This window comes from Pleurodeles waltl, chromosome 3_1 (genome assembly GCF_031143425.1).
Source record: "Pleurodeles waltl isolate 20211129_DDA chromosome 3_1, aPleWal1.hap1.20221129, whole genome shotgun sequence".
Classification (NCBI taxonomy): Eukaryota; Metazoa; Chordata; class Amphibia; order Caudata; family Salamandridae; genus Pleurodeles; species Pleurodeles waltl.
Genome location: NC_090440.1, coordinates 350646787 through 350658743, shown reverse-complemented (window position 1 = coordinate 350658743; position 11957 = coordinate 350646787). Strand labels below are relative to the sequence as shown.

General features: G+C 47.7%; 1 protein-coding gene across 3 annotated transcripts in view; it reads left to right on the top strand.

Annotated features, from left to right (window-relative positions):
* CEP152 (centrosomal protein 152) overlaps window positions 1–11957 on the top strand; it is a 318523-nt gene that overhangs the window by 238896 nt on the left and 67670 nt on the right. For all 3 annotated transcript variants that reach the window (XM_069222500.1, XM_069222501.1, XM_069222502.1), the window contains exon 24: window positions 10140–10316. In XM_069222500.1, coding sequence (XP_069078601.1) covers window positions 10140–10316 — 177 coding nt within the window. The remainder of the gene's footprint in view (window positions 1–10139; window positions 10317–11957) is intronic.

Below are 11957 nucleotides of genomic sequence, written 5' to 3'. Positions count from 1 at the left end.
GTGCGAACAGCCTCCATTGGCAGTATTGAACAGCTGGTCACATTGTTCACACTGTTACCTAATCGGAGTAATTTCTTTGGCTCTCCCCTTCACGCTCCATAGCTTTCTCCAAAACACTTATCATTGTTAAATGCTTTACTAAAGAACACAGAAACCCACAACATCCTACAATATTCACTGCACTCTGGAAAATTCTCCCCATAATGCTGTACGAATATCCTTCTTCAGAACATTTTCGCTCATAACTCAGCGTGTGGTGGTCCTTGGACAATGGGACCACCACCAAAACATTTAGCATGACCTGCTCTTTCTGTTTATGGCATCTCTGGGTCCCACACTAGGTTAGTGGGGGCCCAAAAATAATAACCCCTCCCACCATTCAGTCCATTTTTAAGCTCTCTTATGGCTGGAACTTTTGTTTTACAGCTTAGAGTAGTTTGTGTTTTAAGGTCTTAGTACTATTCTATGCCTGTAAATGTGTAAGGCACTACACCCTCTAACGGCTAAATATAAGGTTGCACTACATTACTTTGTGCCATTCTATTTGCACGTGGTTATGTCCTCTAGCGGCTAATTCTATGTTTACATGACTATGGGGGTCATTCTAACTCTGGCGGGCGGCGGAGGCCGCCCGCCAGAGTTCCCCCCTCCAGAATACCGCACCGCGGTCAGAAGACCGCTGCGGTTATTCTGTGTTTCCCGCTGGGCTGGCGGGCGACCGCCAGGAGGCCACCCGCCAGCCCAGCGGAAAACCCCTTCCCACGAGGAAGCCGGCTCCGAATGGAGCCGGCGGAGTGGGAAGGTGCGACGGGTGCAGTTGCACCCGTCGCGAATTTCAGTGTCTGCTGAGCAGACACTGAAATTCTTTGTGGGGCCCTCTTACGGGGGCCCCTGCAGTGCCCATGCCATTGGCATGGGCACTGCAGGGGCCCCCAGGGGCCCCACGACACCCCATACCGCCATCCTGTTCCTGGCGGGCGAACCGCCAGGAACAGGATGGCGGTATGGGGTGTCTGAATCCCCATGGCGGCGCAGCAAGCTGCGCCGCCATGGAGGATTCAGCAGGGCAGCGGAAAACCGGCGGTTTTCCCTTTCTGACCGCGGCCAAACCGCCGCGGTCAGAATGCCCTGCGGGGCACCGCCAGCCTGTTGGCGGTGCTCCCGCCGACCCTGGCCCGTCAGAATGACCCCCTATGTTTCTTACAAATTATGTTCTTGTTGTGGTTCCCTCTAGGGGCTTTTCTGACCATCACAGTCTAATTCTAAACGTTTATTTCTGATAAATGTTTTTATTGGGTTTATATCATAATTGTATTTATTTTAATCATCTCTCCTTATTGCAAATATGACCATGATTCAGGCCAACTTAGCATCCTTATTACGCTATGACTGTTTGAACACTCTTGATATGTTTAGGTGACCCTTCTAGGTTATTTCTCTCGTTACTCCTCCGTGGCTGCCTTGTTTTGGGAATTGTATTAGCCAGCCAGCACTCCGATGGTGGGGTGGTGAAAGTTGTATTCTATTGGAATTAGCATGGCAGATTTAAACTAGGTTAATAAATGGCAACATTTTCATTTTCTGGCTGCAAATAGAGGAAGAAGGTAAATGGAAGAGCTTTATTTATATGCAGGGCTACTGGAATTATGTGGCATGAAAAGACCAAATTATGAGGCTGGGTTGACCAACTTATGTGGCAAGAAAAGTCCAGTTATGAATTTACAAAGCCAACAGCTCTAACTCGAGCAAATGCAAGACCCATTGCATTGCAAGTGCTTGTTTAAAAATATGATGTATCTGATAGAGACTTCTAGCTGCAGCTTCCTTACCTTAGAATTCCCTGGTGTCGGCTTCGAATCCGGAGTTTTTTCTGAGCAGTACCGTGCACGCGAGCCGTCTGGCGGCGTCGTTCGGATCCGCGTGCGTCGACCAGCTCCGCGTACGTCGTCAGCATCGTTGGAGCCATCTATGATGTCACGGTTGTCTATATAGACGCTGTCTCGGTGCGCGTACGTCAGTTCTTTTCCTTCTGCGCTGGTTAAGCGCAGTTTTGGAAAGAGCTACCCTGCTTCGACGGTTTGTCAACGCTTTTTTGGCTGTTTGGAGTCATGTCTTCGAGAAAGACAGGATTCAAGCCGTGTGGTGCGTGTCATCGCACCATGTTGGTTTCGCCACGCCCGTCGACCGTCGAGGCGTCTAGGGAACGTCGACGTTCCGAGCGCGGTTCTGCGGAGCCGTCGCCAGGGTCGACTCCGTGTCTTCCCCCCTTTCCGGGGACCGGATCGACCCCGCTCAAATAAAAGAATTCTACCAGGCTATGCGTCTTGTTTTTGAGCGGGCTGTACCCTCGGGTGGGTCTTCGGGCCCAGCGGGGTCAGCAGGGGCCCCTTCGGATTCGACGCCGGCGGCTTCGGCCTCGGCACCGTTGGGGACCTCAGGATCCGTTACCGGATCTGGACCGGGGCCGGTCTCACAGTCTGCCTCCTTCGGCGCCGAGTCCGACGTCGACGATTCCGCCACCGGCGCCCACCGGTGGCAGCCCCATCCTTATTCCGGATGATCCGGAGCCGGACATGCCCTTTGATGGCTCTCGCCTTTTTGGCGAAAAGGCAGACTCCGCGCTTGAGAGGTTCAAGGATTCTCGAGCCACGGCCAGATCCTTGGGCCTTTCAGCGCCGGCACGACAGCAGTCTGTCTTTCGCCCCTTCCGAGGCTTTGGGAGGGGCGTGGTACCACGCCAGCCACAGTTTAGCCACTGTCCTCAGGCTTCAGAGCATCCCGGAAGAGGACGTGGTCGTGGTACCATCAGACCCAGAGGGTCTGGCCAGAGGTCGGCCGCCACACAGCCCCCCTACACTGCGCCCAAGCCCTCCTAGTGGTTCTGCGGGATCATGTCCGTCCAGTTGGAGGGAGGATTCGTTTTCATCTCCCTCACTGGCTTTCCATCACCACGGGCAAGTGGGTCCTGCAGATCATACGGAAGGGCTACTCCCTTCCCTTCCAGTCTTTGCCTCCTTCTATCCCTCCGACAAAGGAATGGCTGATGGCGGACCATCTAGCTTTGCTCCGTGAGGAAGTTACGTCTCTCTTGGCCAAGGGAGCCATAGAAAGAGTCCCGATAACAGAAGTAGGCAGTGGTTGTTATTCCCGCTACTTTCTGATTCCCAAAAAAAACAAAGGCTTTCGCCCTATCTTGGATTTAAGGGACGTCAATCTCTTCCATAAGAAGGAGAAATTCAAGATGCTCATTCTTGCTCAGGTTTTGTCTGCCCTAGACCAAGGAGACTGGATGGTAGCGTTGGATTTACAGGATGCATATTTCCATATTCCTATCCTGCCAAGCCACAGGTGTTACCTGCGGTTCAAGGTGGGCCACGAGCACTTTCAGTTTACCGTGCTTCCTTTGGGTCTCACCAGTGCCCCTCGGGTGTTCACAAAGGTGATGGCGGTGGTGGCAGCTCATTTGCGCAGGTCAGGGATTTCAGTCTTCCCCTACTTGGACGATTGGCTTTTGAAGGCTCCTACGCCCCAGGCTCTCGTCACCCACCTCCAGACGATTGCGGACCTCTTGCATTCGCTGGGGTTCACTATAAATGTGCCGAAGTCACACCTGACTCCCTCTCAGAAGCTCTCTTTCATCGGAGCTGTTCTGGACACAGTGCAGTATCGGGCTTATCCTCCCGATTAGCGGGTTCAGGATATTCAGGTTATGATTCCGATGTTTCGGCCTCTATCCTGGATCTCGGTGAGACAGACTCTGAGGCTGCTGGGACTCATGGCTTCCTGCATCCTGTTGGTCAAGCATGCCAGATGGCGCATGAGGGCTCTGCAGTGGGACCTGAAGTTCCAATGGGCACAGCATCAGGGAAATCTTACCGACGTGGTTCAGATCTCGGAGAGGACTGCGGAAGATCTGCAGTGGTGGTTAGTGAACTGCGAGTGGGTCAAGGGCAGACCCCTCTCCCTTCCCCAACCATATCTAACGGTAGTGACAGATGCGTCACTTCTGGGATGGGGCGGCCATCTGGGGGAGGTGGAGATCAGAGGTCACTGGTCTCCGGCGGAATCCGGGCTCCACATCAATTTGTTGGAGCTTCGGGCGATCCGGCTAGCATTAAAAGCATTTCTTCCTGTTATGAAAGGGAAGGTGGTGCAGGTGTTCACGGACAACACTACCGCAATGTGGTACTGCAACAAGCAGGGTGGTGTGGGGTCGTGGACCCTTTGTCAAGAGGCTTTACGTCTCTGGACATGGCTGGAACAGCAGGGCATGAACCTGGTGGTTCAACACCTGGCAGGTTCTCTGAACCCCAGAGCAGACGAACTCAGCCGAAAATGCTTAGAGGATCACGAATGGTGTCTCCATCCGGAGGTGGCGCAAGGACTCTTTCAGCAGTGGGGAGAGCCTTGGTTAGATCTGTTTGCCTCCGCAGAGAACGCGCAATGTCAGCAGTTTTGCGCGTTGGAGTTTCCAAGGTGCCTATCGCTAGGTGACGCTTTTCGACGCGAGTGGAGTTCAGGCCTCCTGTACGCTTTTCCGCCTATACCACTTCTGCCCAGAGTTCTCAAGAAAATCAAGAACGACCGAGCCCAAGTAATCCTTGTGGCTCCGGATTGGGCACGGAGAGTTTGGTATCCAGAGCTTCTCAAAATGAGCATCGGTCCTCCAATCAGGCTGCCTCTTCGGGAGGATCTTCTGTTGCAGCAGCAGGGGAAGGTTCTCCACCCGAACCTGTCAACTCTGCGCCTTCATGCGTGGAGATTGAGCGGCGACAGTTGATGGTTTATGACCTCCCTCCCGAGGTCTGTGATGTCATTCTGGCAGCCAGGCGTCCCTCTACTAAGTCGATCTACGCCTGCCGTTGGAAACGTTTTGTTTCATATTGCTTAGAGAGGTCTATTGATCCTCTTTCTTCTTCTCTGTCTAACATCCTTTTGTTTATTTTGTCTCTCGCCCAGCAGGGTTCCTCCTTGGGGACTCTCAAGGGCCATCTTGCAGCCTTATCGGCTTTTCTTCAGTTGCCTGATCAACCATCTCTGTTTAAATCACCTATAGTACAGAGGTTTTTGAAAGGGCTTGTACATCTGTTCCCGCCTGTGCCTTTCGTTATGCCCCAGTGGGATCTTAATTTGGTTCTTACCTTCCTTATGTGTGCTCCTTTCGAGCCCTTGCATAACTGTCCTCTCCGGCTGCTCACTATTAAAACAGCTTTTTTGGTGGCAATTACATCTGCCAGGAGAGTGAGTGAGCTGCAGGCTTTATCTTCTAAGCCACCTTATCTCAAGATATATCCTGACAAGGTGGTGTTAAGAACTCGTGCCTCTTTCCTCCCCAAGGTGGTGACCCCTATCCATCTGGGTCAAAATATCACCCTGCCCACCTTCTTTGCACCACTGCATCCCTCTAAGCAAGAGGAGCGTCTCCATCGACTGGAGCCAAAAAGAGCGTTATCGTTCTACCTTGACCGCACTAAAGAGTTCCGGGTGGACGACCAACTCTTTGTGGGGTACGTTGGTGCAAAGAAGGGTCGGGCAGTACAGAAACGATCCATTTCGCGCTGGGTCGTTCTCTGTATAAAAATATGCTACGCTTTGGCGAAGAAGCAGCCTCCCGAGGGCTTGAGAGCTCATTCCACTAGGGGGAAAGCTGCTACCACTGCGTTAGCACGTGGCGTACCGGTGGTGGACATCTGTCAGGCTGCAACGTGGGCTTCTTTACACACGTTTGCGAAACACTACTGCCTGGATAGCCAGGTGAGAAGAGAGGGGCATTTTGCCCATTCTGTCTTGCAGTACTTCCTAGTATAAAAAAATAAAAATAAAATCTCCTTCAGACCCACCGCCATGGGTTATAGCTTGGGTATCTATTCTAAGGTAAGGAAGCTGCAGCTAGAAGTCTCTATCAGATGAACAAGTTACTTACCTTCGGTAACGAGGTATCTGGTAGAGACACTATCTAGCTGCAGATTCCTTACACCCGCCCAAGCCTCCCCATTCTGGGGAAATTATTTCTCATGTTGATATGTGTGTGTGTGTGTGTGTGTATCAAAAAATTTCATGAAGCAGAAACATGGGGCAACGCGTTTCAACCTTCGCGGTCTAACTTTGTTAGACATGTATTGTAAGAAGGGCCAATGAAGAAGACCGCGAAGGTTGAAACGCGTTGCCCTATGTTTCTGCTTCATGAAATTTTTTGAATAAATGAAGACCATCATATTTTTGTAAGGAGTGCCAGACTTTGATTTTTATATATTGTGTTTTTGGAGGAATTTAAAATGGGTCCTGTGCCCATTAACTGAGCACCAACCTCGACAGGCGAGCCCTGGAAGGAACACAGGATTACCTTTGGCTGATATATATATATATATATATATATATATATTTGATTTTGGCAACTTTTGCCTTTCTTATAGGCATGAACGTGTTTTTATTCCAAACAGTCAAAGAGGTTAAATGCATATTGGTTAGTTCTTCCATGACTCTGCGCTTCTGGCGTGGGAAGTTGTGGAAAAGAACTGACGTACGCACGCCGAGACGGCGTCTATATAGACAACCGTGACGTCATAGACGTCTCCAACGACGCTGACGACGCACGCGGAGCTGGTCGACGCACGCAGATCCGAACGACGGCGCGAGCGCAGGGTACTGCTCAGAAAAAACTCCGGATTCGAGGCTGATGCCAGGGAATTCTAAGGTAAGGAATCTGCAGCTAGATAGAGTCTCTCTACCAGATACCTCGTTACCGAAGGTAAGTAACTTGTTCTTTTAGTGTATATACTTTAGCTTGTTTTCATCTCTTAATATTTTTCTTTCATTACTGGCTCCTGTGTCAAATGTGTTTGCTCCTTGTTCCGAAGGTTGGGATCGTTCCTTTCTCCCAAGATGGTTACTCTTGCACATCTGCCCTCTTCGGTTTAGATTATGCTCATCTTCCTCATTCATACCTTCATTTCTTAAAACAACTCTGATATCTTAAACATGGTGTACTAGTAAACATCCATCAGTTGGTTTGAACATGCTTTGCAGTGTTCTGTCTTTGATATGGTATTATTGCAGCTGGGTGACAACACTACCTCCTTGCTGCACAGATATGCTCTTTCAAATCCCGTAACCTCTTAATACCTGGAGCTTCTTAGCAATAGAGTGCCATCTTGCCAGCATAAATGTTACAAATGGGGTCTCTAGTTGGCAGTGGTTTGCACTCTGTCCAAGTAGGGACCCTCACTCTAGTAAGGGTAAGGTAGTCACACAGCTAAGATAGCCCTTGCTCACCCCCTTGGTAGCTTGGCACGAGCAGTCAGGCTTATCTCAGAGGCAATGTGTAAAGTATTTGTGCACACACACACAGTTACCCAGTGAAAACACCACAAAAGTACTCTACACCAGTTTAGAAAAATAGCCAATATTTATCTGAGTAAAGCAAGACCAAAATGACAAAAATCCAGCATACACAATCAAAGGTACACATTTAAAAAAAAAAAAAAACTGTCACTAAGGCGTTTAGAAACACAATAGCTCCAACCAGGGCTATCACAATGTCATGACTGAGTCGATCCCAACAGTCCGACACCGCTTGCAAGGGAGTGCTGACCTGTCACAAAGTTGCATGTACCCTAGGTACAGTGCTTTTAGAAAATTATGAAGCAAAGATGTTGCACTGATTTGGGGAGGTGAGGTGTCTCTGGAGCTGGTGCAGCATCAGTTCCTTACTGCTACCCGGGAGGTGAGGCATCAATTCCTTACTGCTAGGCAGTGGAGGTGAGGCATCGGTTCCTCACAGTTGCAGGGGAGGTGATGCGGCATCAATGGTAAGGATCTGATTCCTTAAAATTCAGCAGGGTCAATGAATCCAGCAGGTCAAGACGTGAGGCGTTGACTTTGCGGTGTCAGGATTACACTATGGGCCACAGGTGCTGCGGCGGAGTCGGAGTCAGGTGTCGTGGGCGTCGGGGACAGAGCACTTAGGACTCACGCTGTGGCGGGACTTTGGGGGTACTGCAGTGTCGTCAGTCCTATTGCATTGGTTGCGGTTGTTGCACTCAGCAGAGACAATGTCTCTGGTGCAGGCAGCGGCACAAAGTGGACAGTGACACTAAGGCTGATCCTTTACAAGCCAAGATGTCAGATGTTACTTTGTTTGTTTTGTCTTTGGCCCTGCAAGGCATTGCAGTGAGCACAATTATATGTTGTCAACTCTTTCAGCTTTTCTACATTTGCCCAACAATCCTTCCTTGTTTAAATCACCTATTTTTAAATCACCTATTGTGATGAGGTTTATGAAATGTTTTACACACACAGTGGAGAGGAGCTGCGATTCCGTGATATGTGCCATCAACTCACCCCAGCAGACTTATTCAGCTTTTGTGGCCCTGTACTACGAACAGAAAGTCATCCAAATGACTCTTAGAGTCTCTGCTTCTGCTTCTGCTTCTGCTTCTGCTCTGTCTCTGCTTCTGACTGGGCTCGGGGGATTACTTCTCTGCGAGCATCACACAGCAAGCACAGTCATTTGTTTTGGCAGCTCAAGGAGCAGCAGATGCAGTCTAAATTCAGTGCACACTTTTCTTCACCACTTTCAGGGTCAGCGGAGCAGTCCTTCTTTGATCCTTTTATCCAGTCAAGCGAAATCGGAGTTCTACGTGCCCTGAATGCCCCTTGTATGCCCAGAAAGTTCCATTGGATAAGCTCCTAGTCACTAGCCAATGGGCTTCCAGGTTCCATCTCACTTGATGACAACTTCCTTTGAAGTGTGGCATTTTATCTATCCCAGAGTGTTCTATTCTGCCCAATCCCAAGATGTCGGGACCCTTCTCTGTGGAGCTCAGTAGCCTCCATAGAAGTGTGGCTACTTATGAGCTATCTCCCATGAAGAGAGCGATATAGCAATAGTTACCCTCTCTCTGTTCCCATACCAACCTGTCTATCCAAACAAAAGTGGAACCCCTCTCTAATGTGTTTACAATTTGTTCTACAAAAGAGCCTTCCCCTTTAAAGCTTGCTTTTTGGGCCAACACCCCGTGTGGCTTCTGCAAGGAGGAGGTAACAACTACTCCAGTGGCAGGCCTCTATTGTTACCTGTCCTGGGAGCCATTGACACCTCTCCTCAGGGGGGCAGAAGGCTGTCTCGTGGATAGCCTTTGCACATGGCCATTGGAAAACTGGGCAACAGAGTGGGGACTTTCTAAAAGGTGCATGTGGCCCGACTTGATGCTAATCTGGGCATCAAGCCAGGCTTAATGTAACGAGTTGTTTTGATTCCTTGATGTACCCAGCTTTCTAGTACCATTCAGAAGTCATCACAGCTGAGGTGTTCATCATGTAACTCTGTACTCACCAGTGGGTCTACCAGACTCCCTTCCAGTGAAAATTACAATTATGGGGTTTTACTGCCAGAACATAGTACACACATGTTCTACTTTTTTAATATACTGCACCCTGCTCTAGCACTTGATAGACCTGCTGGGTGTCTAAGACACATTGAAAAGGAAGTTTTAGGCTTTGCCATTGATCAAAATGGCAAGGTCGAGTTAGCAGTTGGAAACTGTCCTTCCAGGCTGCAGTGGCAGACTGGGAGCCATGTTTTACCTTGTCCCATTCAGGGTGGCAAAATCAGTGCTGCTGTCCCTTTGGGGTTATTCTAACGTATAGGCCGGTGGTTCACCCGCCCATTGAATGGGGCTTAGAAGTAAGTTAGCTTGAGTCAGTTGGGTATGAGCCAGTCAATACACATTCAGGGCACTGAAGTCTGGCTAGCAGGCCTCAGGGCACTCCAAGTTGAGAAGCCAAGAGCATCTGCCCGAAACCTTGAGAATGACCATACAAAAAGAGCCTTTTCCTTCCACATTTCAACATAGTTTTTATTTGAGCTTCCAGAATCTGTGTAACTTGCTCTAAAAATATATCTCAATTTATACATATTTGTCCAGTTCAAACGAATGTTCCAATGTGTTTATTCTTTGTAGCCAAAATGTCTTGAATGCCAAATAATAATGCATTATGCTTTCTTGTTTTTAACTGTTTGAAAGGCATATATATCTGTTCCTGAATATTTGATCTTGTTAAATAACATGTTCCCTTAGAGTTATATATGTACAGTTTATGTTCTTCATGTCATTGGTTTCCTTTTTATCATTCTATAGATAACGGTGGCTCAAAAATTAACCTGGAGTCTCAGGCTGACTGTTGTGAACACTGTCTCCGAGAACTTGAAAAATCAAGGTCGGAGTGTCAAGAACTGAAAAGTAAACTGGAGAAAGCATGTAGACATCTCCAGCGTGCAGTAAAAGAGCACAAAGTGAGAGGAGAGCAGATTAGAGGTATACATTTTCTTTAAAAAAAAAAAAAAAAAAGTAATGTTTACAGAGGGGACTCAAATTATTATAATGCAGCTGTACTGCTCCCACCTTGATTTTGTTTTGCAAAGCTGAGAATAGAGCACAATCTTGATATATTGCATATTAAGACTGTTTCACAAAACTATAACTACATCTTGGGTGATGAGTTTAACACTTTTGCATATTCTTTCAGAAACATGTGAGGCTAGACAATTTGTGAGGGGCCTAACGGGACAAAAGAAAGCATAACTTATTACAAGCACACATGCACTCTGCTGAACACCTGTAAGAAAAACATACAGACACAAACAATAAGAAACATTCTCCAAAGATTCAAGCTGTTTCACAAGGAAAAGAGTGAAAATGTAAACCCAAATCAAAAATTACATTTCTGAAACATTCTCAAACATGGGACAAATAGCATGTGACAAAGGTGAAATGAACTTTTTCCTATGTTCCTGGAATCTCCAACTCAAAGCAATGTGTTTTGTATGCCAAAATGATAAAACTATGCATCCTGCTTCTCTGATCATTTTCCTGGAATCCGAGTTGATTATGCGCCTACTCATTTACTTTCATGATCAGTAACTCACTTCTGTTCCCTTTTTCACCCTGATGTTTACTTGAGTCAATACTGGGAATTGCTGTTCTTGATTCTTCTTTTGATTTATACCCAGTTTTCTCATTAGCCATTTTCTTTCTAGCACCTCTTTTCACATATCCATGTAGTAACTTCTTCTCCAGTGCACTTCCACCTGACTTTACCCTAGTCACAATTTCCTTGAATTTGCCTCCATACTTTTCCCGTATTTCTGGAATTCACTTGTGGTAAGGTCTGAGTGGCATATAGCTGAATTGAAGAGATCATTATTCCTCCAAGCCATCCATAGCATGTCTTGTTTCATGTTGTGGATAGTTTCGCCTGGCTTCCATAGGCTACGTGGTTTTCAACGGTGTTCTCATTGGCCATTCATTAGAAGGGTTTAATACCATCCTTATATCCTTCCTTCACTCGTCTCCTCCATTCCTTCTGGCAAGTGCAGTCATTTGAGGCAGCTGTCCTTACCCACTGCTAGCTTTCTTTTGGCTGCTCGTGCTGTGTTTAGGTTTCACCCTATGAGCAGCTTTAGCAACATGTTGGCCGACTTTTAACCAGTACTATTACAGTGGGCTTTGTACCTGAAATGTACTTATTAATCAGTGGTTTTTTTGTCTACCATAGATATCTACTTCTGATTGGATTACTTACCTATTTTCTGTGTCCTGCACAGAGCATTTCTGTCTAATGTTTTGAATTGACCAGTAGTTGCATCCTTCCTTTGCCGCAAAGCCTTCCATTGCACTGCACAGGGGGCTATTTTTGCTCTATCTCCTTGCTGTTATTTGGCACACCGCACCCTTGCTCTTTTATTTTTCCTGCTCTCCCCAGCCCCTTAAGTTTTCCTTCGGTGCTACATTTCACCCCTTGCCACTAGTAAAGTGGCGGGGCATCATCTTTGAATGGTTTTAAATCCATTAAAAGATGAACGTGCATGTGCATATGCAGCAACCATTCTGTAATGAAGGTTCTTATTCTTTATGAAAAACTATTACAAGATGGTTTTATGCATGCATTTGAAAAGG